Source organism: Pan troglodytes, chromosome 13, assembly GCF_028858775.2.
Source record: "Pan troglodytes isolate AG18354 chromosome 13, NHGRI_mPanTro3-v2.0_pri, whole genome shotgun sequence".
Classification (NCBI taxonomy): domain Eukaryota; kingdom Metazoa; phylum Chordata; class Mammalia; order Primates; family Hominidae; genus Pan; species Pan troglodytes.
In genome coordinates this window covers 79,904,954-79,927,553 of record NC_072411.2, presented here as the reverse complement: position 1 = coordinate 79,927,553, position 22,600 = coordinate 79,904,954, and the positions used below count along the sequence as shown (strand labels likewise).

At 38.4% G+C, this 22,600-nt stretch overlaps 1 protein-coding gene across 1 annotated transcript in view; it reads left to right on the top strand.

The window, feature by feature from the left end:
• Positions 1-22,600, top strand: part of PDE11A (phosphodiesterase 11A) — a 429,725-nt gene that overhangs the window by 172,735 nt on the left and 234,390 nt on the right. The window contains exon 5 of the mRNA XM_009443807.4: positions 14,973-15,037. Within this exon, the coding sequence (XP_009442082.1) occupies positions 14,973-15,037 (65 nt within the window). The remainder of the gene's footprint in view (positions 1-14,972; positions 15,038-22,600) is intronic.

Sequence of the window (22,600 nt, the reverse complement as noted above, 5' to 3'; positions counted from 1 at the left end):
GATTACATTTTCACAACTATTAAATTGACGGAGCTTTGAATTTTCTCCTTTTGAGTCATATTTTCTTGTATCTTCTCTTCCAGAAGGAGTCATGAGTTTATCATCTCATGGAAGGAAAGGGCAGGTAGTCAACCTCTTAGCAAGAGAACAAACTTAAAAGTCAGGGTGTCAGGAGAGAGGATTTGCTAAATGGATTTATCTTAACTTTTAGCAATTAAAGACCAATCTGGACCCAGGACAAGACATGCAGACTCCATAATCCACAAAAGAAGTACTCATAACCCCATGCCACAAGTCATCACTCCACTTCCACCCCATATAAGGTTGGGAGGGCTGCTTAATTCAGTAGAAATTAGATAAGATGAAGTATTTAATAAAAGGCTGAGTGAGGTTACTTGCCTTCAGCCATCTTGGGTAGAGCACAATGTTCACCAAAATAAGTCATGTATACTTGCTTGAAACAGTAAGAGCAGGTGCCTGGGCAGGCTCGGGGATGTTTCTTGAGTCCTCCTTGCTGCCATAGATTGGCAGAAGGTGTGGCCAGGGTGAGTGGAACAAGGAAAGTTGCAGACAAGTCATCCTGGAAACAAGGCTATTGATGTATCAGGATAAATAGGAACATGAATGGCAAGTCACCCTGCAGCTGCTTATCTTGGCCAGATGAAGAGATTTGAAAGCTAATTCATTACACAAAAATATCTGTGTCATATTGGACTTTACAGTAAGCACAGGAGACTTCTCACCAGGCAGAAGCTGAAATGGCTGCTCAGAGCAGTGCTGGTGAGAACACACTCAAAGACAATAAACTGAAATTCAAACGCAGCCACCCTAAATCATTCCCCTGACTTCACCCTCCCCGTCCATTATTCATTTAAACACTAACACACAACAAAGAGCCACTAGCAGGGGCTCATGCAAAGATACTCTAACAAAAGAAGTAGGAAGGGATGTGAAAACAAAAGCCAAGTGAAAAACACACACCAGAAAAACGCTTAAAGTTTTCCATGAAATGAAATAAAAAATAATAAGATCTCTCAGGAAAAATAAAGTTGTTCAAGAAAGAGATACAAAAGCTTAAGGAATAAATGATAAGCAGTATAAAAGATAAGAAACTGGGTTGGTAGAACTTGAAAAAAAGTAGAAGAAAAATATGTAGCTGCACAGAAAGGAATACTACATTAAAAACAAGAAGAAATAATACTTCTAAAATACTTTTAGGGACACAAATAATAAAATTGAAAATAAAATGGATAATAATAAAGCATTAAAAAAGGAGAATGATAAAAATGGAATCAGAATAACAGAGGTCCAAACTAAGTATTCTGGGCAACTCTAAAGAGAACATGGCAAATGGAACAGGAAAAATAAAAACATTCAAAATTATAACACTAGGACATTTTACTGAAATAAAGACAATCTTGGATTTACAGACTGAAGGAACACACCATTTCAGGCAAAACTGATACCGACTGCTTAGCACTGAAACACATTTGGTGTTAATAGACTTCAAAGATATTGAAAAAAGCATATGGGCATTTACACACAAAAAAATCAAAGCATCTATTGCAGGAAAATTCATTCTGATGTTAGACTACCTAGTTGCAGTCTCCTGTGCTGGAGGACAATGGGCAGTATCTGCAAAGTCCTCAGGGAAAGAAAATGTGACCCTATAATTTTAAATCCAGAATTTAAAGCCAAACTCATAGACAATTACACAAGTTGCAGAGAGATATTTTCAAATATACAAAGAAGAGCACAGCAAATGTAGTTCTAAGAAGCCCTTCCTGAAAAGTATGAGAGTTTGAAATCTAGCCAAGCAGGTGATGAGTGGGGAAGTTGGGATAAGTAAGATGGGTATTGAGTATTGAATGTATTTAAATATCGAAGTAAGGCTAAAAACAGTGGAGCATATACTTGTAGATACAAATGTAAACCTTATATTGTAAACCATAACAATGGTGCTGGTTCCCCATGTTCTCCAAGTTCCACAGGTGCAACAGGTGAGTATGGGCATGCACATGCACTGGGTCATATTACAGAAGAGGTCATATTACAACACTGTGCTTGGGAAATATATCCCTTTTCTGTGGAGTGGTATCAAGCCTGACGTTTGTCTGTGGAAAGATGTTACTTCATCTCCCAGGTTTGCTCACTGCAAATACAATCCTGAGAACTGAACTAGGGCCTTAAAGTCCTGACATGCATGGCTTGGTTTTGTGGATTGCCTCTCTCAACAGGTATAATTGTGGAATATTTTAATTTTAATGTGTCAAATTTATTAACCTCCTTTTTTGATTTTTGCTTTAAGGGTTTTGTTATAAAAATCTTTATCTACCTTTAGCTATAATGGCATTATTGTATATCTTTTTACATCCATTTGGTATGCATGGTCTTTTTTATCCATCTAGAATGTTTTTGTGTGGAGTATAAAGCAGTATGTGTATAACCAATTGTCTTAGAACTGTTTTGCCTCCACTTTGTAGTGGCACTTCAAAATTATAGTTTCCATATATACCTGGGTCTGTTTCTGAGCTCACAATTTTGTCCTGCTGGTCTATTTGTTTATTTCTGCACCAGTATCTATCTGAATATCTGTAATTTTGTAATGCATTTTGATATCTGATAGGCCAAGTCCTCAGTGTTGTTCCCCTTTAAAAGTGACTTGCTTATTCTTGACCTGTCATTCTTCCATAAAATTTTAATAGCAGCTTAGCAAATTCCATGAAAACTCTGTATAGATTTTGATTGAAATTTATCTAATTTATGGATCAATTTGGGTGACTCCTGCAGGTAACAGAGTATTCAAGGGCAAGTGGCTTTCACACTGAGAACATTTATTAACTTACATGACTAGCAGTCTCCAGGAGGTGGTTCTGGGGATGACGCAGCAGCCAGATGATGTGATCAGGGACCCAGGCTCTGTCCATTGCCCTCTGCTTGTCTCAGTGGTTGGCCATCACCAGCTGGCTTTTCCCTTTATAGTGCACTAGGCAGCACATCCACACATAACTGTGTCCAGGAGAAGAAAGAGAAACTTCTTTTCACATCCCTCTCTTTTCTCTCAGGGAGCAAAATCCTTTTTGTTTGTTTGCTTGTTTGTTTGAGACAGGGTTTCACTCTGTCACCTACGCTGGAGTGCAGTGGCACCATCACAGCTCACTGCAGCCTTGATGTCCCAGGCTCAAGTGATCCTCCCACCTCAGCCTCTCAAGTAGCTAGGACTTCAGGTGCACACCACCACATCCAGCTAATTTTTGTGGAAATGAGGTTCCACTAGTTGCCCAAGCTGGTCTCAAACCACTGTGCTCAAGCAATCCTTCCACTTTGGCCTCCCAAAGTGTTGGGATTACAAGCATGAGCCACCGCACCCAGCTGAGGAAAATCTTTTTTTTTTTTTTTTTTTTTTAACGGCTTGTCCAGCCGACGTTTCCTAAGACCCCATTAATCAAGAATGAAATGTTGTCCAAGTCATCTATATTCTTAATACTTTTCTATTCTTCATCTATCAATCTCTGATTACGGGTGTGTTCAAATTTTTAGCTTAACAGATTCTTCAGTATTTTTAATCCAATTATGTAGGTTGTTGATTTAGTTGTTTGTATTAATTATGTGTTTTTGAATTTGGGATTGCAGCTGATTTGGATGGGAGAGTGTTTTTGTTTGTTTGCTTATGCCATTGCTTTCTTTCTTTCTCTCTTGCCCTCTTTCCTACCTGTCTAATAGTTTGCCCAGCTTCCTGACCCCTAATCAAAAACCAAGACTTATTCTGGTGGCTCAGATTTCCTGCTATGTAGTAATATTACACCAAGCTAGAGGCAGCTTGGTTCAGTTTCTTGGGGTGAAGCTGGGTCACCTGTTCCCCACACCCCAGCAGGAGCTGAAATTCCGACCATCACTGCCAGCCTGTTTCTGGACTTGGAGTTCAGCAGGCCTACATGTCTTCAGGCTTGTGACTTTAGAGATCTTTTCCCTCCTTTCCCTTCTCCTCCCTTCCCCTCTCCTTTTCTTCTCTCTTCCTTTCAATCTCTAAATGTCTTTCTGATTTCCTCTGTGTTTTATCAGTCTTTGCTCTGTTTTTGGAAGAGATCAGATGTGTAAAAGCATGAACTTATAGCACCATCTCTACTGGCATTCTGTACACTACTTTTATAATTAGAAAACAAAACAGTATCATTTCAGGAAAATAAAAGTTTCTCCCTCCAAAAGTAAGTTTTATTTCTATTTTATTAGAATAATTCCTGAAAACAAAAGTTCTATTTGTATTTTGTGATTCTAATACTTAAAAAAACCTGCTTATTGCAAATTTATGTTTTATGGCCTTTATATTTGAAGGGAATAAGGGAGAAAAAATTAATTCTGGTTGTAGAAGCTTTGATTCACCAAGATCTGAACTCTGTGTTTAGAAACTGCATTTGTGGTCTTTAAGCTAGGCACTCAGGTGTAAACTGTTCAGTTTACTGAATGGATGCCAAAAATAGAAATGAGGACTGCTGTTCTAGCCCTTTCTCCTGACAAAATTAATATTTTGCCCCCTTTTGCTTCTCTTAAGTGTTTCAGTCCATTGATTTTAAGTGATTTTGTCAATGGCATTTTCCATTAGACTGGGAAGAAGGAAAGATTGCTCCATAGCTGGCTGCTGCTGTTAACATTAGGAACTATTTAGCTCCTTGAACTGAATATTCCCTGCTTACTGTTATTCCATCCTATGAACCTGTCTAAGCAATTCCTATCACTTCTCTTAGTTCTTTCCAGCTCATGCATTTACTATTATTTCTATTTATTTTTGTGTGTAGTCAAGGAAAGTGAATGTAGACATTTTAATCTTATGTCCTAAGGCACTGTCTCAAGTCCTAGTTTTTACAAGTGTTCTCTTCTCATGTATCATCCTGATGGCTGGCAGCTATTTTGTTGTTAAGAACTCTACGAAGTACTTTCCAACTAAGCTTATAAATACCTGGCTAGTGTCTGGAGTTTTTTACAAAACTGTGAAGCATAAACTAGCTAGGCACACTTGTTTTCTTATATCCTCCTTAGCTCCTTGGTCCTTACGTAAATGTACATACAATTAAGCCAGTGAACTAGACGGTCTTCCTGAATCCTACACTCAAGGGGAAGAGATGGGGCGAGCATCCTCCGATTGTTCTGGGGCAGTCTGTAATTCAGTGCCCTCCTTCTCAAGTGAGTTGCAAAAACTGCCTCAGCCTTTGCTTTCTATATCACTTACTTTCCATTTCCCTACCTTTCCTTCTTTGATTTTCCTTCTCCCTATAAAGAAGCCCACTTAAATTCAGTTTGATTTTTGCTCCAAGTGTTTTTCTAGTGTGCAAAGTGGAGAGTATTTAAAAAAAAATCCTCTGATGATTACCCAAACTATTATTGTTATATACACAGTCATCCCTCAGTATCTGTTGGGTATTGGTTCCAGGACAGCACATGGATACCAAAATCTATGCACACTCAAGTCCTGCAGTCAGCCCTGCAGAACCCACAGATATGAAAGGTCAGCCTTCTGTATCTGCAGGTTTCACATTGCCCTGAATGCTGTATTTTCGACCTGCATTTGGTTGTGGATGCAGAACCCATGGATAAAGAGGGCCAATTATATTAACTGAAAAAATGTGCATATATACTACTATATATATATACACACACACACACACACTCACATCATTAATGTATCATATTACTTGTTCATACATATTAACTCATTTTATTACTAACTGTATATCAATATAGTAAATCAACTCACATCATTAATCATTTATATGTTAAATAAACATAGGTATGCATATATATATTTATATAATCTCCAACTACTGAACCCCTAACCCCACTGTCCATCTCCATTACATCCCATCCCAAATCTTCTCCACCTCTAATATTTCCTATTTAGCCGATAGAACCATCACCATTTAGTAAGTAACTCAAGCTAAAAACTGTAGAGTAGTTTCTAAGTCATTCTCACTATTCTACATTCACCTGTGTCTGTGATCTGTTGCTTCTACCTTGAAACATCATTTCTAGCCCTTCCTTCTCACTCTTTCTACCACCTTCTTCACTGTGTCTTTACTGATTTCTCACTAGGACATTTTTCTCCTGACTCATTTCTTGCTTGCAAACAGCGCACTCTTCTTTTCAATTACTGCTTCTTTTTAAACATGCACTGGCCTCTCCTATGATTCAAAACATTGGTAGTTGTCTATTGCTTGTATAATAATGCTCACACTACCCAACATTCAAGGCCCATCACTTCTGCTTCTAACTTAACTTGCGGTTCTCCTCTCTGGTCCTCAGCCTTGCTCTATCCTTTACTTCACCTCTACCCCACCTCCCCATGGTCAGCCTAAGCATGTACTAGCCTATTAACACAAAAGATGCATATCTTTGCGCAAATAGTCCCAGTGAAAGACAAAATGCACCAGACAATGAAGATCATTTCATCTGGCTATTGCAATAGGGAGAATGCTCATTAATGGTGAACATCTCAAAGAAAAAGATGGGGTTTCACAGAAACGTATAGACAAGGGAGTTACCTATATCATTCATGAGCCTTACAGGAGTCATGAGGAAGGATGGAGAAACGTCTTATTTTGAAATGTGCTAGGGCAGAGTGGTCTGTTGAGGATAGCCAATTCTGGAACAGTGATAGGGAGATTTCTTTATCATTACTATTTTGGGGGAGCACAGAGCTCAGGTAAAGTTCAACATTGTCAACTCTACTGGCTACTCTCTGGAACCTCTCCACTCCCCAACTACCTATGGTTGGTCTTTCTGTCTTTACCTCAGTGCCCTTGAGGGCTGATCTTTGCTTACCACACCACTTGGGCTTTCTTGTCCTCTGGCTGCCAGTTGGGTTTGACAAATAGAAGGTATGAGCAGAAGATTTAAGGGCCAGAGGAGTGAAAGACATTGGGTGTAGTTATTTTCCTTATTCCTTGTTTACCAGTTCTAGTGGTGGCTAGATCTTTCCATGGCTTCTCTTCACATGGATATCAAAATCACCTCCAGGATCTCAAAATTACCCTTCCCTTCTCCCCTCCCTCCCTCTTGTGTAACCTCAGACCTAGGAGTGTTAACTGCTTTCCAAAGTTGCTAGTGCCTGGGTGCCTCACCATTCCTTATGGGGTTCTTTTCACCCTACCCACACTTCTATAGCTTGCCCCTTTATTGAATTATGTTCAGTTAAACTCTTTTGAGAGTTCTCTATTTTCTCCCAGAACGAACTGATTTGTTCCCTCAGTCTGGGAAACTTCCCCCACTTGTCAGCCTAGAGGGTTCCTGCTCATCACACAGTTCACATGAAGCCTTCGTTAACACCTTCCTCTGTGCACTGGTAGCATTTTGGACATACATTGTGGTGAAACATTTGTGAACTGTTTCCTCGTCTGTACTGTGTTGTGAGTTTCTCAAGGATAGGATATGATTTGTGCCCTTTGGTGTTTATAGAGCCTATAGCAGTGCTTGGTGCACTAAGTATTTGATAAATGCTGACTGCATGAATAAATGATTAGAGTAAATTGGCATAAGCAAGAGATTTATTAAGAAGCATAGTAAGAGATGATTGTTTAATTCATTCTTTTTCTTTTTTTTTTTTTTGAGACAGAGTCTTGCTCTGTCACTTAGGCTGGAGTGCAGTGGTGCATCTCGGCTCACTGCAGCCTCCACTTCCCAGATTCAAACGATTCTCCTGCCTCAGCCTGCTGAGTAGCTGGTATTACAGGTGCGTGCCACCATGCGTGGCTAATTTTTGTATTTTTAGTAGAGACGGGGTTTCACCATGTTGGTCATGCTGGTCTTGAACCCCTGATCTCAGTTATCTACCCACCTTGACTTCCCAAAGTGCTGCATTACAGGTGTGAGCCACCACACTTGGCCTATTTAATTTATTCTTTTGCCATTTTGAGTAGTCCTCTTATAGAAAAATAGAGATTCAGAAAATTAGAAAACAAAAATCATGATTACTTAGTAGATAATTTTTATTTTGGTGCCCGGAATATCTATTTGAGTATAGTTTTAATTTTTTTAACTTGTTTTTAAGTTAAAAGAACAGAGAGAAGCCAGACCAACTAGCACTTGATAAATATCCAAATCAAAAAGACTTCTGTCCATGGAGCTTTTCCAAAGAACAAGCAGGGAGATGTTTTGTTTACTTCACTTGGCAGGTACACTCCCTTCCCCAGGGTGCAATAATCAGGGCTGATCAGCAGCAAAGGAAGCTTGAAACCAGTTGTTTAGTATCATTGATTTAGAAACCACTTCTGATATTTCCCTTATAAGATTCTCTTTTTTACTTAGTGTGTGTATATTAATTTATTTAATCCATGTTCATTTAGTAAATGTATAATAAAATCAACGTTGGATTTAGATAGTAAACTTTTAAAATTAATAAAACTAAGAATTATATAATTGGTCCAAGTCAGGAATAAAGCATAAATTCTATTCTATTTTATTTATGCCTTCACCTATTTGGTATTGGTCATAATTTCTGCAATGTCATTCTATATATCCCGTTAAATTATATCCAAATATTTAAGCTGTTTTTGCTGTTTTATTTTTTAACCCAGGTATCTGACTATAAACAATTTTCTATTTGAATGCATTATATTTTCAATTCTTTTAAAAAATATAAGTTGTCTGATGCTTTGAGGAGCAGCCAATGGCCTGCCTGCCTAGAATTTGCTATTCAAAGACACTTGTGAGCATGAAAGTGGGCACTATTAATAATTGTCCCTGGACAACAGGATTAATTGGAGTGGAACTGTCCCCTGCCAACTGGGGATATATCCTCAAGTATATCTCTTACAACTTGCCCTGGTGCCTAAAATTTCTATCATTGCGATACTGTTTCAAATTAAAAGATTATGACTCCAAGAATCCTCTTTCTGAATATAGCTATATTACATGGGAATATTAATACATTACCCTATCATTAGCCATTAACAATTTAGCAAAAATAACTGATCTGGCCTAGAAATGGCTCTACACCAGAGAAGTTGGCAAACTTTTAAAAATAAAGGTCTGTCTACTAAATATTTTAGGCTTTGTGGCCTGCACGATCTCAATTGCAACTATTCACTCTACTGTTATAGTAGAAAGCAGGCGCAGACAATACTTAAATTAATGAGTATGGCTTTGTTACAATGAAACTTTATTAATAAAAACAGGTGGTAGGCCAGATATGGCCCATGGGCCATCCTTTGCCCACTCCTGCTTTTGAGGACTGAGAGGCTGGCAGATGAATTTACATCTCCAGAATCATGTTACTTCTCAACTGTTCATCTTGCTGCCCTCATCACGGACTAATGCCACATGTATATTGCCTTGCTAAATAATCTGATGACTCAGGGTCAATTTGGCTGTGAATCTAACCTCAGAGGTCAACTCACCTTGCACTTTAAATTTTTCTTCTTTAAAATGTTGCAGTAGTTGTGGTTCTCCTGAGAAACAGAACCAATAGGAGACTAGATAGATGGATGGATGGATAGATAGATAGACAGATAGATAGATAGATAGATAGATAGATAGATAGATAGACAGACAGACAGACAGACAGACAGACAGATGATAGATAGATAGAGATAAAGATATTTATTCTAGGAATTGGCTCACATAATTATGGAAGCTAAGAAGTCCCACAGTTTACTGTCTGCAAGCTAGAGAACCAGGAAAGCTGGTGATGTAATTCAGTCTGAGTTCAAAGACCAGAGAATCAGGAGTCCCAGTGTCTGAGGACAGGGGAAAAATGGATGTCCTAGCTCAAACAAAGAGACCACATTTGCCCTTCCTCTTCCTTTCTATCTGAGCCCTCAGTGGAATGGACAATGCCCACCCACATTGCTCAGGACAATCTTCTTTACTCAATTTATTGATTCGAATGCTAATCTCTTCCAGAAACACTTCACAGACCACCCAAAAATAATGTTTTGCCAGCTATCTGGGCACCCCTTAGCCCAGTCAAGTTGACACATACCAATTAACCATCACAAATGTTAAGTCTTAAAAGGTTAGAGGCCTTATTTATTATTTCTTTGGTATCTCCCTATGCTATCCAGTACTTTATACACACTGGATAATCAATATTTAACCAAAGATCAGTAAACATCAGTATCTTCATTTTTCTTCTAAAGACACTAATGAAGATTAGTATCTTCATTTTTCTTCTGAAGACACAGGAACCTAAGAATTATGATATAAGTGTAAAGTTAGGGAACATAGTCTACAATACTTTCCTCACTCCTGACACCATTTATGAGTTTTGGAGTTCCCAAGACCATGCTAAGTTTCAGTAATTTGCTAGAAGGGCTCAAAGAACTCAGTGAAAGCTGTTACACTCACAGTTACAGTTTACTACAGGAAATCATACAGATTAACATTAGCATGGGGCAGAGTCTAGGAAAATTCCACATGTGGACTCTGCTCATGGAGTCATGGATGGTGTCAATGTCTCCTGGCTCTCATGTGTGACAAGATGCATGAAATTTTGCCAACCGGGGCCTAAGCCTTAGTGTCTAGAGTCTTTATTGGGGCTTGATCACAAAAATAGGGTTGACCTGCCCATGCGGCTGACCTCTGACTCCTTTCCTCCAGTGGTCAACTGATACCATGTGTCCCAAAGCTCCCACCCAAATCATATTGTTGGTGTGGCTTGAAGCCCCCATTCTAAATCACACTGTTACTCTTTGCACATTAATCAGGCATTACAAGGGTTTAGAGATTATCTCTCAGGAGCCAAGGACAAAGGCCAGACCTCTCTTTAGGGAAGGTTCAGTTCTTTCCTACATACAAGGTCAATCGTGGTTCATGAATACAGTGTCTGACTTTGATCATGGCACCATAAGCCATTTTACTGGAGGACATAGCTAATGCATTCTATGGAATGCTGAAGTTGAATGATGCATAGTCCTTGACTTTCCCCTTATACATTAAAAATGAATTTAGAAAACAAAACAAATAAAAGTTTTGTCCCTATTTTTCTTTTCAGCTTGTAATTTATGTTGGAGTAAGATGTTCTAACATTTTAGAAAAAAGTGTTTTTTCCTTTTAGTAGTTTCTCCAACTTCTTTTACAAGAGTTCAAACATCCTGTCATTTCATTAAGAGATGTATATATCTTATCCATTCTCTGTAGATCTACAGGTTCTATGGCTTTGAAACGCCATTATTTCCTATTCCATTTCTTATATCCCTCAGTTGCTATTCCTCAGATGGAAAAAATATTTTTAAAAGATCTTTATTTTCTTTCATTCTCTGGACATTTCTCACATTTGTTTTCTTAAGATGTGAAACCAGAAGTGCACTTATTTTTTCCAGGGAGCACTAGTTTTGAGGAGCGAGGGCAAATTAAGCTCCCTACCATAAAGCAAGCTTCATAACTGCAGAGATTTTATTTTCTTTTACTTTCACATTTGTAATTCCATTGTACACTACACTGCTTGACACATAAGGCAGTACGTATTTGTTGTATTGAAAGATAATTTTCAAAAAGTTAAAAACTTAACTCTTGCAGAAATCTAAAGCAAGCATGTATCAAAGATTTGTTTAACTCATCAAAAAGAGAAACCGCAGAGTGGCAAAGTTGGTTCTAAAACAGGCACTGAAAGAATGCCAGCATAAGATTGCTAGATTAGCTTTTTAAAATGGTTACTACCAGTCAGGATAATACAATTGTAACCATTGAGCTTTTCTTTTCTCCTGCACAGAAATCATTTGCATCTTTACTTGGATAAAATTTATTTGTATTGCTATCAGATTTGCAGAAATTAACATCTACTCTTACCACGCTGTAAATTATTCTAATCAATAGTAAGAAGTAGGCCAAATGAAGCATTCTTATTAATATTGGAGAATTTAATCTCATTTATCAGATCAGGAATTTAAAAAATGTCCTGCTCAATTTTGAAATGCAGAAACAATTAACAGTTTATTGATAATATGATTAATCTTATACCAAGCCAAGTGTTTTACTTCAAGTTACTTTTTAGTCTGTGTTTACTCAAATTTGGGCATATAGGAGGTACTCAATAAATATTTGTAGAATTAGTAAATAAAAGTAGAGTTTATTCTGGTTTTGAAGGAGTCATGTCCAAATAATTTGCTGCTGCAATAACACTTGCTCTTGCTTATTAAAGCAGTGAGAAGTGGGATCACTGGAGCTGTGGAATCAGAACAACATGGTTCAAATCTCGGTTCTGCAATTTCCTGCTTGCATGGCTTCCAGCAAACCACTTAACCCCCTAAGCCTTAATTTGCTGTCAATAAAATGAGGATAAAATCTACCTTCTGGGATGTTGTAAGCATTGATACATGCATAAAGGATTGTTTATAATGTGTGAAAAATCCCTCATTTGCAGGAAAATGTCCTCTCTATGTGGTTTGGCTCCCTTTCAGCATAGTGGCCTCAGGGTAGTTGCACTTCTTGCATGATGACCGAGGGCTCCAAGCACACATATTTCATCAGGCAAGGCAGAAGCTGTGTTGCATTTTACAACAACCTTGGAAGGCATGTAGCATGTCTTCCATATGCTCTATTTGTTGAAGCTTTCAGAAGCCCACCGGATTTAAGGAGAGAGGATGTAGATCCTACCACTTGGTAGGAAAGTGGCAGGGTTATGTGGAAGAGAAGAAGATGGGATAGAAGATATTGTTGTGACCATCTTTGGAAAATAAAATTTGCCACAATGAGTGATTCTGTAGAGGCTTAATTCATATTACAATATGAAATGAAATATGTTCTATAGTTGTCAAGGGTATTTCCTTGCAGTTGAGCTATTGTCATTGCCCTACATTCATCTGGTCACACAGAATTTTCTTTGTGATGAGCCCTTCTTTTCTATTTTTTCCCTAATGTTGCATTTGCCTAGCTTGAGTTCATTACCTCACTGATAAAGCTTTTTTAATATTTAATCTATTCCTATTTTCCAAATCATTTTCTCAGGTGCTCATCAATTCCTTGTAAGTGGTTAATTTAAAAGGACTTTGAAGCATGACTGCGTATGGCTAAGGAAAATCTAAATGTCAACCTTGGAAGCATTCTATGACATTCAGATGGACTCCTTTCACTATAGGGGCTTGTTTTTCTATCATGTGGTATATCTTGTCAAAAGAGGGTATTGGGGCTCAGAAAAGGAGACTTCAAAGCATGGTGCCTTGGCATACTGAGCACGTTGATCTAAAGGAAATTAAAGGGCCTTGGAACTGAGTCCCCTCAGAGCCAAGAACTTTCTAACCTTTTCTTGTTCCTCCTCACAAGTACAAGATGGAGCTCTCTTCCATCCCCTCCCTGAAATTTTATTAACCAGAGAATATTATTCGCATATCACAGAAAGGAAGACTGAGGAATGTCCCCATGCCCAGACAGACTTTCCATCTGTTCTTCTGAGGGCACTCTGAGAGATTACCCTGGAGACTTTATCTGCATAATAAGATAACCTTTGGCCAGATGCGGTGGCTCGTGCCTGTAATCCCAGCACTTTGGGAAGCCAAGGCTGGTGCCTTATCCGGGATGAGGAATTCAAGACTACCCTGGTCAACATGGTGAAACCCTGTCTCTACTAAAAATGCAAAAATTAGCTGGGCATGATGACACGCCCCTGTAATCCCAGCGACTTGGGAGGCTGAGGTGGGAGAATTACTTGAACCCAGGAGGCGGAGGCTGCAATGAGCCGAGATTGGGCCACTGCACTCCAGCCTGTGCGACAGAGTGAGAACCTGTCCAAAAAAAAAAAAGATAACCTTTGTTTGCAGTGAAGTTCCACCCCTTACCTTGCTGCCACCTCCTCCAGAGCTCAGAGAAACTTTGTCCCTGGTCATTGTCTGTTCTTTGGGCTCATTTAATTCCTCTGACATTTTTTTCTACCCCTCAAAATTGCCTACATCCCCCATCCGTCTCCCCTATAAAGAGGATGCTATTTAAGCTTCAATCATCTGGCCCTCCTTTGAGTCTCATACTTTATATGGCTTCTGTGCTTCTGCACATTAGTAAATTTGTATGCTTGTTCTCCTGTTAATCTGTCTATTGTCAGTTTATTTCAGCAAACCTTCAGAGGGTAGAAGGAAAGGTTTCCGTCCACCCCTACAAGGGCCAGAAATAGTGCCTTTCTCACTCAACATTTGTAGTGTTGAAAGAGCTAGCACTCTAGCATCAGAGAGAATTCCTTTCATGCCAGTTGCCTTATTTAATTGTGTGAAACTGAGTAAGTCTTTTTAAAAATTAGGGGTTAGTTTCCTCATCTATAGACTGAGTATAAAATTCTCTACTTTAGATTTATAATAAAGAAATAATCAAAAAAGCTTCTGCTGTAGGGCCTGGTTTACAGTGTAAACTCAATATTAGCTAATAATAAGAAAAACTACATTGACATTTTCTGTTCCCATAAATTCCCCCTCAACATAAGCCTTGGTCAACTCTCGCACTGGTATGCTACTTTCACTGGAGAGGTGAGAGAGGAAGTGTCCACACAAGAATGATTGTTGAATAAGGTGGCTTCCTCTTCTTTACCCTTTAGGTGGTGGTACCACGAAGCTCACCTGAGAACAATGACGAGCCAAGCTTAAAGATGAGCTAACTTCAGGAGCCTGGGGTTGACAGAGGGCATCTTCTTTGAGGGGTGTTCTGTCCCTACCTGGGTCTCTTATTGCTGTTGATTGGGTTGTTAAAAGAACAGTTTTCTTTTTAAGTATTCAAATGAGATTTTCCTTTACCTGACCTCCATAGCTCATTGTACACCTAATTGTAAAAATATGTACATGTTTAGTGAAATGTATTAAAACTTTGACAATGTATGCTTTGTAAGAAATAAGATACAAGATGTAGGATGGGATTCTCCTCTTCTATTCTGTCTTGGGATTTCTCCACTTAAAAATCTGTCTATAATCTCCAAGTATTATATTATAAAGATGAAAATGTTTATTACATTATTTTAAACTGCAATAAAGCTTTAATTGACCTGGATTTATTATCTTTCTATGCGACAGGTGGTGAAATTTACCAAATCCTTTGAATTGATGTCCCCAAAGTGCAGTGCTGATGCTGAGAACAGGTAGGGCTTGTGGGGTTCATGTGTCTTTTGATGTTCTTTTGTCCTTGGTGTTAGCAGCATTGCATAATTCTTAGAAGATAGTAGTAGTTCTTTATATTAGCAAGCACAACCAAATATCGTGACTCTTCTGTATTTCAGGGCTTAAATTAAAACTATATCTTAAAAATAAATGCATATACGGCCAGGCGCGGTGGCTCAGCCTGTAATCCCAGCACTTTGGGAGGCTGAGGTGGGCGAATCGTGAGGTCAGGAGATCGAGACCATCCTGGCTAACATGGTGAAATGCCGTCTCTACTACAAAATACAAAAAAAAATTAGCCGGGCATGGTGGCGGGTGCCTGTGGTCCCAGCTACTTGGGAGGCTGAGGCAGGAGAATGGAGTGAACCTGGGAGGTGGAGCTTGCAGTGAGCCGAGATTGTGCCACTGCACTCCAGCCTGGGTGACAGAGCGAGACTCTGCCTCAAAAAAATAAAATAAAATAAAAATAAATAAATAAATAAATAAATAAATGCATATACATCTAGCTTGCAATCAGTTTTTAGGGCCAACTTTTAGTACTTGTAATAGGATTAAAATGTTGCCTTTAGCTTCCTCTTTTCCCTGAACCTTGTAAATTTTTGTTTGTTTGTTTGTCTTGTTTTTTAATGTGGAGTCTCGCTCTGTTGCCCAGGCTAGAGTGCAGCAGTGCAATCTTGGCTCACTGCAGCCTCTGCCTCCCAGGTTCAAATGATTCTCCTGCCTCAGCCACCTGAGTAGCTGGGATTACCAGGGCGTGCCACCACACCTGGCTAATTTTTGTATTTTTAGTAGAGACTGGGTTTCACCATGTTGGCCAGGCTGGTTTCGAACTCCTGACCTCAAGTGATCTGCCCGTCTTGGCCTCCCAAAGTGCTAGCATTACAGGTGCGAACCACTGTGCCCGGCCACCTTGTAATGTTTTGAAATAAATCTTAAGATACTCTGCTGACTCCTGAACTTTGAATCCAAGTTATTTAGGTAAGTTAATATGGAATAGTACTGGAGCAAACCTGTTTTCGTTAAGCCAACAGTTTCAGTTTCTTTTCACATCACATATTTGACTAAATCTTCCAATAAAAAAAGTAAAATTTTAGATGTATCTTAGCTGTACAGACAGCCTAATTTTTTACTTTATTTTTGCTCTTTGTTTCTCTTCCTCCCTCTTGTTTGTCCATAATTGGCCAATAACATCCCCTTGGAAAAAAGACTGAGAGAGTTTCCAGTAATTCACTTCTTGTTCTCTTTGGCATCTTTGAGGCTATAACAGGGTAGAAGTGAAGATTGCAAGCAATCGGTGAATTTCTCTTAGCTTTTTACTGCCTTGAATAATAGCTGTGTTGCTACAAAAATTCTCTTTGGTTGCCTCTAGAGGAAGGGTTAAAAAATAGTGAAATTAACCAAAATGCAGACATGGAGAAAGAATCGTAAAGCACTCAGGGCAGTATGATGATGATGACAATGATGAAGATATTGATACTAAAATATGAGCAACCTCCATTATTTGACTGTTATGTGTTCCATGTAGTATGCTAAATGATTTATAAGCATTTAATCCCCCAAACAATCTTTTGAAGTAGGCATTCCCCCCATGTTATAAAGGAGAAAGCCAAGGTTCATCAAGTTTAAGTAACTTGTTTGAGGCCCTGCAACCAGCAAGTGGTAGCCACCAAGGACAAGGTCACTTAGATAAGACTCTCCCAACCTCTGAACTTTGATTCCATAACCACACGTCATTTAAAATCTGCTTGTTGATCTCATCTAGTGAATACCTGTCAGGTTAATGTTTCCCAAATCTAATGGGTCAATCAGAATCAGGCTTAGAAAGTTTAGTAGAAACTAAATTCTCAGAACATACACTGAGAGATTCTGATTCAGTACTTCGGAAGTGAAGTCCTAAAGGTCTATATGTTCTAAAGGCCCTCTGGGTAATTACCTATTTCAAGATGTAATACTCAAGAGTAATTTGATTTTTATATCCATTATTGCCTTTAAATTCAGGAAATAGAAACCAGTAAGTAAAAATAAAAAGTAAATTATTTTTTATCAAGTGCATGAAGTTTAAAAGGGGCCTTTGCTACATACTATATAACTTCATTTACAGGACATTCTTAAAACATCAAAATTATAGGAAGAGAAAGTAAATCAGTTCATTTCCAGGGACAGGAGATGGAGAGAGGGGTTGACTTCAAAGGGGTAGAGGGTTGTGATGGAACCACGCTGTGTCTTGCTTGCAGTGGTGATTATACAACTGTATTTGTCAAAACTTGGAGAAATTTACCTTAAAAAGGGTGAATTTTACTGACTGTTAATAATACCTTAAAATGGAAATTGAAATGGGAAAAAGAGGTCTTTGGTAAGAGGTTTTATATTCATAAAAATGTATTTATGTTCACATCTATATTTAATGCCAGCTAATCTATACCTAACCAAGATATTTAGCATAGAAAGTTACTAGTAGTATACTCAGCAATTTTCCTAAATAGAATGTTATAAAACAACATGAAATACGATAGAAAAATCTCTATTCATGCTGATATCTTTAGCTATTCATGACCTCATATAAGTTATATCTCTCATATATGAGAGGGGGGAAGCTTTATGTAGTTATTAAAACACAACCTTTGAAGTCCTAATGCTTCAATATTGTTATTTTTTATACTGCTGAACATGTTCTCATGGTCACTTCAGAGTTGAATACTTCTGTTTTTTTATTATTTTTAATCCTGAGAGAACTTCCATGTCAAAATGAAATGACCCAAGACCTAGACTGCTCTTGGCAAACTTTCTGATAATAAAAGACAGAAAGAAAGGTCAGGTTTTCTTTAAAGAGACATTTGAAAAGTGCCTTTGAACTTTGACATTATGAGATAGTCCTATTCATCATTCTATTTATGGCTTTTAAATTAATGTAGAATGTTCATTTATCTCAGAAGACCTTTCCATCATTGTCCAGTAATTCTCCTCGTGTAGATCTGAGTTCCTTCAGTCATTTATTGGAAGTTAAAGGAACCAAGACAAGTGACTCCAGAATTTACTTCACCAGTGACATGGAAGGGACATTGAAATGGGCTATAAGTCTAAAAATCACAGCTTGATCTCACAGTCTGACCTTTCCTTTAACCTCTCATCATTTAACATCATCACTATAGATGATGTCTATTAGATACTTTAGTCCTCTGAACATCAGTCAGAGTTATAATAGTGTAGTTTTTAGAAGACAATTTCTATGGCTCCTTGTAACAATGTTTCAGGGTATTATTTCAATTCTGATGAAGTCTGGTTTGAGGCTTGCTGATTTTTATAGATAGTCCTTGAAGCCATTTTTAAATAAAAACCAGTTTTGCTGACTCATCACTTCTGCTTAGTGTCTTTCACTGCTTTGTCATAGCTAGTCTCCTGTTGGTCTCCATGCAATGAGTACCAATCAATTCAAGAGCTGGAAATGATTCAATCCATCTCCCTCCATGAAGTGTGCTCCTCTTCCAGGGTATCACTGGCAACACCTCTAGTGACAGGATTCTCACTATGTCATGATAGACTTCTTGCATTTATAAGGGGTTCTAGTAGTTAGAAAGGCATTTTATGTTGAATTATATTCCTATAACTTCTATCTGTTTATTCTAAATTTGTTGCTTGGAGGCAGTTATTCCTTCCTTCAACAGTCATATATTGAGTACCTACTCTGTGCTGAGTCCTCTGCTAGGTGATAGGGCTACAGAGATTTTTTAAAAATTAAAAGCAGTCTCTGTCCTCAAGGATCTCAAGGGCAATGAACAGTGGTGGGAGTGGGTTAAAAATATAATACAAACATAACCAGATTTCACCAGGCCTCCAGACTATGGCTTTAAATAAATAGAGTCACATTAATAGTTATAATTTATATATTTGGCTGCTTAAGCATTTCTCCTATGTAGTGTAGCATAAGAACCCTAGTCCCTTGTAAAAGCCATCCTTGAAGTATTCCTGGAGTATCTAAGATTTCTTTTTTTAGAGACAGGGTCTCACTCTGTTGCCCAGGCAAGAGTGCAGTGGTGCAATCATAGTTCACTGTAATCCTTAAACTCCTGGGCTTAAGCAATCCTCCCATCTCAACCTCCCAATTAGCTAGGACTGCAAGTGCATGCCACCACACCTGGCTAATTTTTAAATTATTTTGTAGAGACAGGAGTCTCACTGTGTTGCCCAGGCTGGTCTCAAATTCCTGGCCTCAAGGGATCCTCCTGCTTTGGCCTCCCAAAAGTGCTGGCGTGAGCCACCATGCCAAGCCTAAGATTTAAAAATAATAATAATAATAATAATAATAATTTACTACTGACTCATCATTTCTTCCAAGTGACCACCCATAAATCCTCTCCCTCTGGCCATGACAGAGCAGCGTCCTATGATGTTGGCTTCCTTGCCCATTCCAGAATTCCCACGGGCATAACTACACTCCCCACCAGTGCTGTGCCACAGCTCCCCAGCACTACCTTAGGTGCACTGGTGACCTTCACGAACCTGGAGAAGGCTGGGTCATTTGTGCAGAAATGGGAAGAAGGCTCACTTTCTCCCCCAGGTGTCATAGTCTGTTGCCTAGCCCCTAAACAACCCCGAGTGTATACCATTTTTTACAGACCTTTTAATTCCTAAAGCTTTTGTTAGATGTTAACCCACAGAGATCCAAGTGCATATACGGAGAGGGATGCACAAAAGAAAAGGTGGAGGACAGAGTGTTAAGTAGCCTGAATGTTAAACCTTTTATGTGGACATTTTTCCTTTTTTAAACACCGTATTTTCTCCGAATTCCCTGGTCATGAGTATTGATGGCTCCTGTCCTTTAGTGAACCAGTACACTCAAGGCAGGATGAGATAATCTGGTATATTTTAGAACAATAAGGAATTAGAACTAAAAGAGATTCTATTTCCAGAATGAATACTTTTTCACTAACTGGGAGAATACAGGTATTTGCTTCATGAGCATATGGGAAGAAAAGGAGCCAGCTCTTAAACTCAGTTAAAAACAACAGAAACAACATGACACTATTTTTGAGTTTTACTATGTGCTAAGTACTGTACATGAATTATCCCGTTTTTTCCTATATTACAGATAAGAGTTAAGAAATATGTCCAAGGTAGCACAGTAAGTTACAGAGGCAATATTTGAAACCCAGTTAGCCTGGCCCTGGCACTAATCTTCTCAGCCATTACATTTATTACTTGCAAGTAGATTACCAGGAAAATTCAGTAGAATTGCTGAAAGAGCACAATGCCTGGCACATAGTAGTTGCTCAGTGATTTTAAGGCACTTTTTCTCACACTTAACGTGTTGAAAGTCAGGATGGTATCTTACTACCAGTGATGTCTTAGTGACAGTTGGTGACACAGCTATTGCCTGTGCATGTACAAACTTGGTCAGAGCTGTTTGTGTTATCTCTTCAATTGTGTATTGTACGTTGTTGGTACTACTTAGATTGGACTTAAATGCTGGTTAATATGTGTGTCCAATGAGATTACAGTGTGGTCTGGCATTGAAATGAAAAGTTATTGTTTTGCAGAAAAACATAGAAATAAGAAGAGTGTAAATTTGATATTAGTGATGAAAATATTTGTTTTTGGAAAACTAGTCCCATTTCTGTATGTTCTTTCAAAGCAACAATGAAGGAAGAAACTCCCAAGAAGATGAAGTGGTGCTATATTTGGTTACTGAAATACATCTACACGGGTCACCTAACACATGTCAAGTTATGCAACTGAAGGCAGGAGAAATTGCCAAAGCTCTTATAATAAGTGAAATAAATTTCAAAACAAGAAGAGGCTGATATAACTAAACTTGTGCATGATGCAGGACTGTTATTAAGGTGTGGAACATCAATTTGTCAAAAATTTTCAACTGATTGGAAACTGCTTAACATCCAGTGACATGTAATTCATTTAGGAAAAACTAGGAATTTAGTCAAATAGGAAATGCTGAGAAAACCTGTGTCCTTTGACATACCTGCCAATGCCAAGAGTGCTAAAACAATTAACACTGAGAACATAGATGACAAAATGTACAGCATTTCAATGTGATGTCATGCATGATGTCAGGTGGTCAAAACTTGTCACCATATTTCATTTTGAACAATATCAAACTAAATGTGGGAGGCAGAATGTTGGCTCCCAAGATCCTCACCACTTGTCATATATTCACGTTACATTACAAGCCAAAGAGATTACAGAGATAATTAAGATTACTAATGAATTGATGTTAAAATAGGGAGATTATTCTGGATTATCTAGGTGAATCTGATGTAATCATGTGAACCCTTAAAACAGAGCCTTCTCCCAGTTGAGGACACAAAAGGAAGCTGAAAAGGCGCAACAGAAGGGAAAAGTCGGAGACATGTTATGCACAAGCAGGATTCAACAAATGTTGCTGGTTTCAATATAGACAGGGCCAAATGTCAAGGAAACCTGGACCTCAGTCATACAACTGCAAGGAGTTGAATTCTGCCAACAACCTGAATGAGCTCCATTCTTCCCCAGAGCCTTCAGAGAGGAATATAGCTCTGTCATTTCCTTGATTTTGGTCTTGTAAGAGCCTGAGCAGCAAATCCAGCACGTCATGATGAACTTGTGACTTCCAGCCCTCTGAGATAATAAATAGGTGTTGTTTTAAGCTGCTATATGTATAGTAATTTGTTATGCAGAAATGGGAAATGAATGCAATTTTAGTGTGTGAGTTTGAACCCATTCTCAGATGAAAATGAGACTGAACTCAATGCTGTTATCTTTTGTGTGTGCACTCATGCATGCATGCACATACACACACATAGAGATGAATGACAGGTGAGCTGATGAATGAGTGGTGTACAGCCATGTGGAAAGATGGCCAGGAGTCTTACTTAACCTTCAAAGTGATGTTAGCTGTTGGTGCATTTTTAGACATGTATCTGCACAGTGAAAAAATTTCTAGTGGCAAGACTGGACATTAGCAACCCTTAAAATTGCAGCCAACAAACCAAGGAAAGATCGCTTTAGGAAGGAATATGAGTTTGGTTTTATCTAAAAACCCTCCAATGGTATCTTCTACTAAGTTCAATAAGTGACGGCCTCAAAACTTACAAGAGAGTGTCAGCAGCTTGGAAGAAATTTCTGGAGATGATAGCAGAGCACTTTTAAACATACATGCTGCATCATTAATATCCTGATGGCTTAGAGGATAAGATCTGTGAACACTGATGACTCTGAATTGAGAATTGATTCAGAAGAGTGACATTCTTTATTTTCCCTTGTGTATAATCAACTTGTATAGTTTTACATTTTCCTTCAAGAATGGTATATGATAGAATTTATATTGAATCTGAAATATCTTTTAAAATAAGATTAAAATATTTTAAGTGATAATGCATTGCCTCATAGCATTTTTTTCTTTTAGTGGGCTGACAACAACAGTCCATCTTACAATCGATGCTCTCATAGATTCAATGACATAATATGACCCTAGAGCCGCTTTGTTTTTCCTGTGGCTTTTCCATCCCTTAGCTCATCTACATTTCCCCCAGAGAGTACATATACCTCAACTT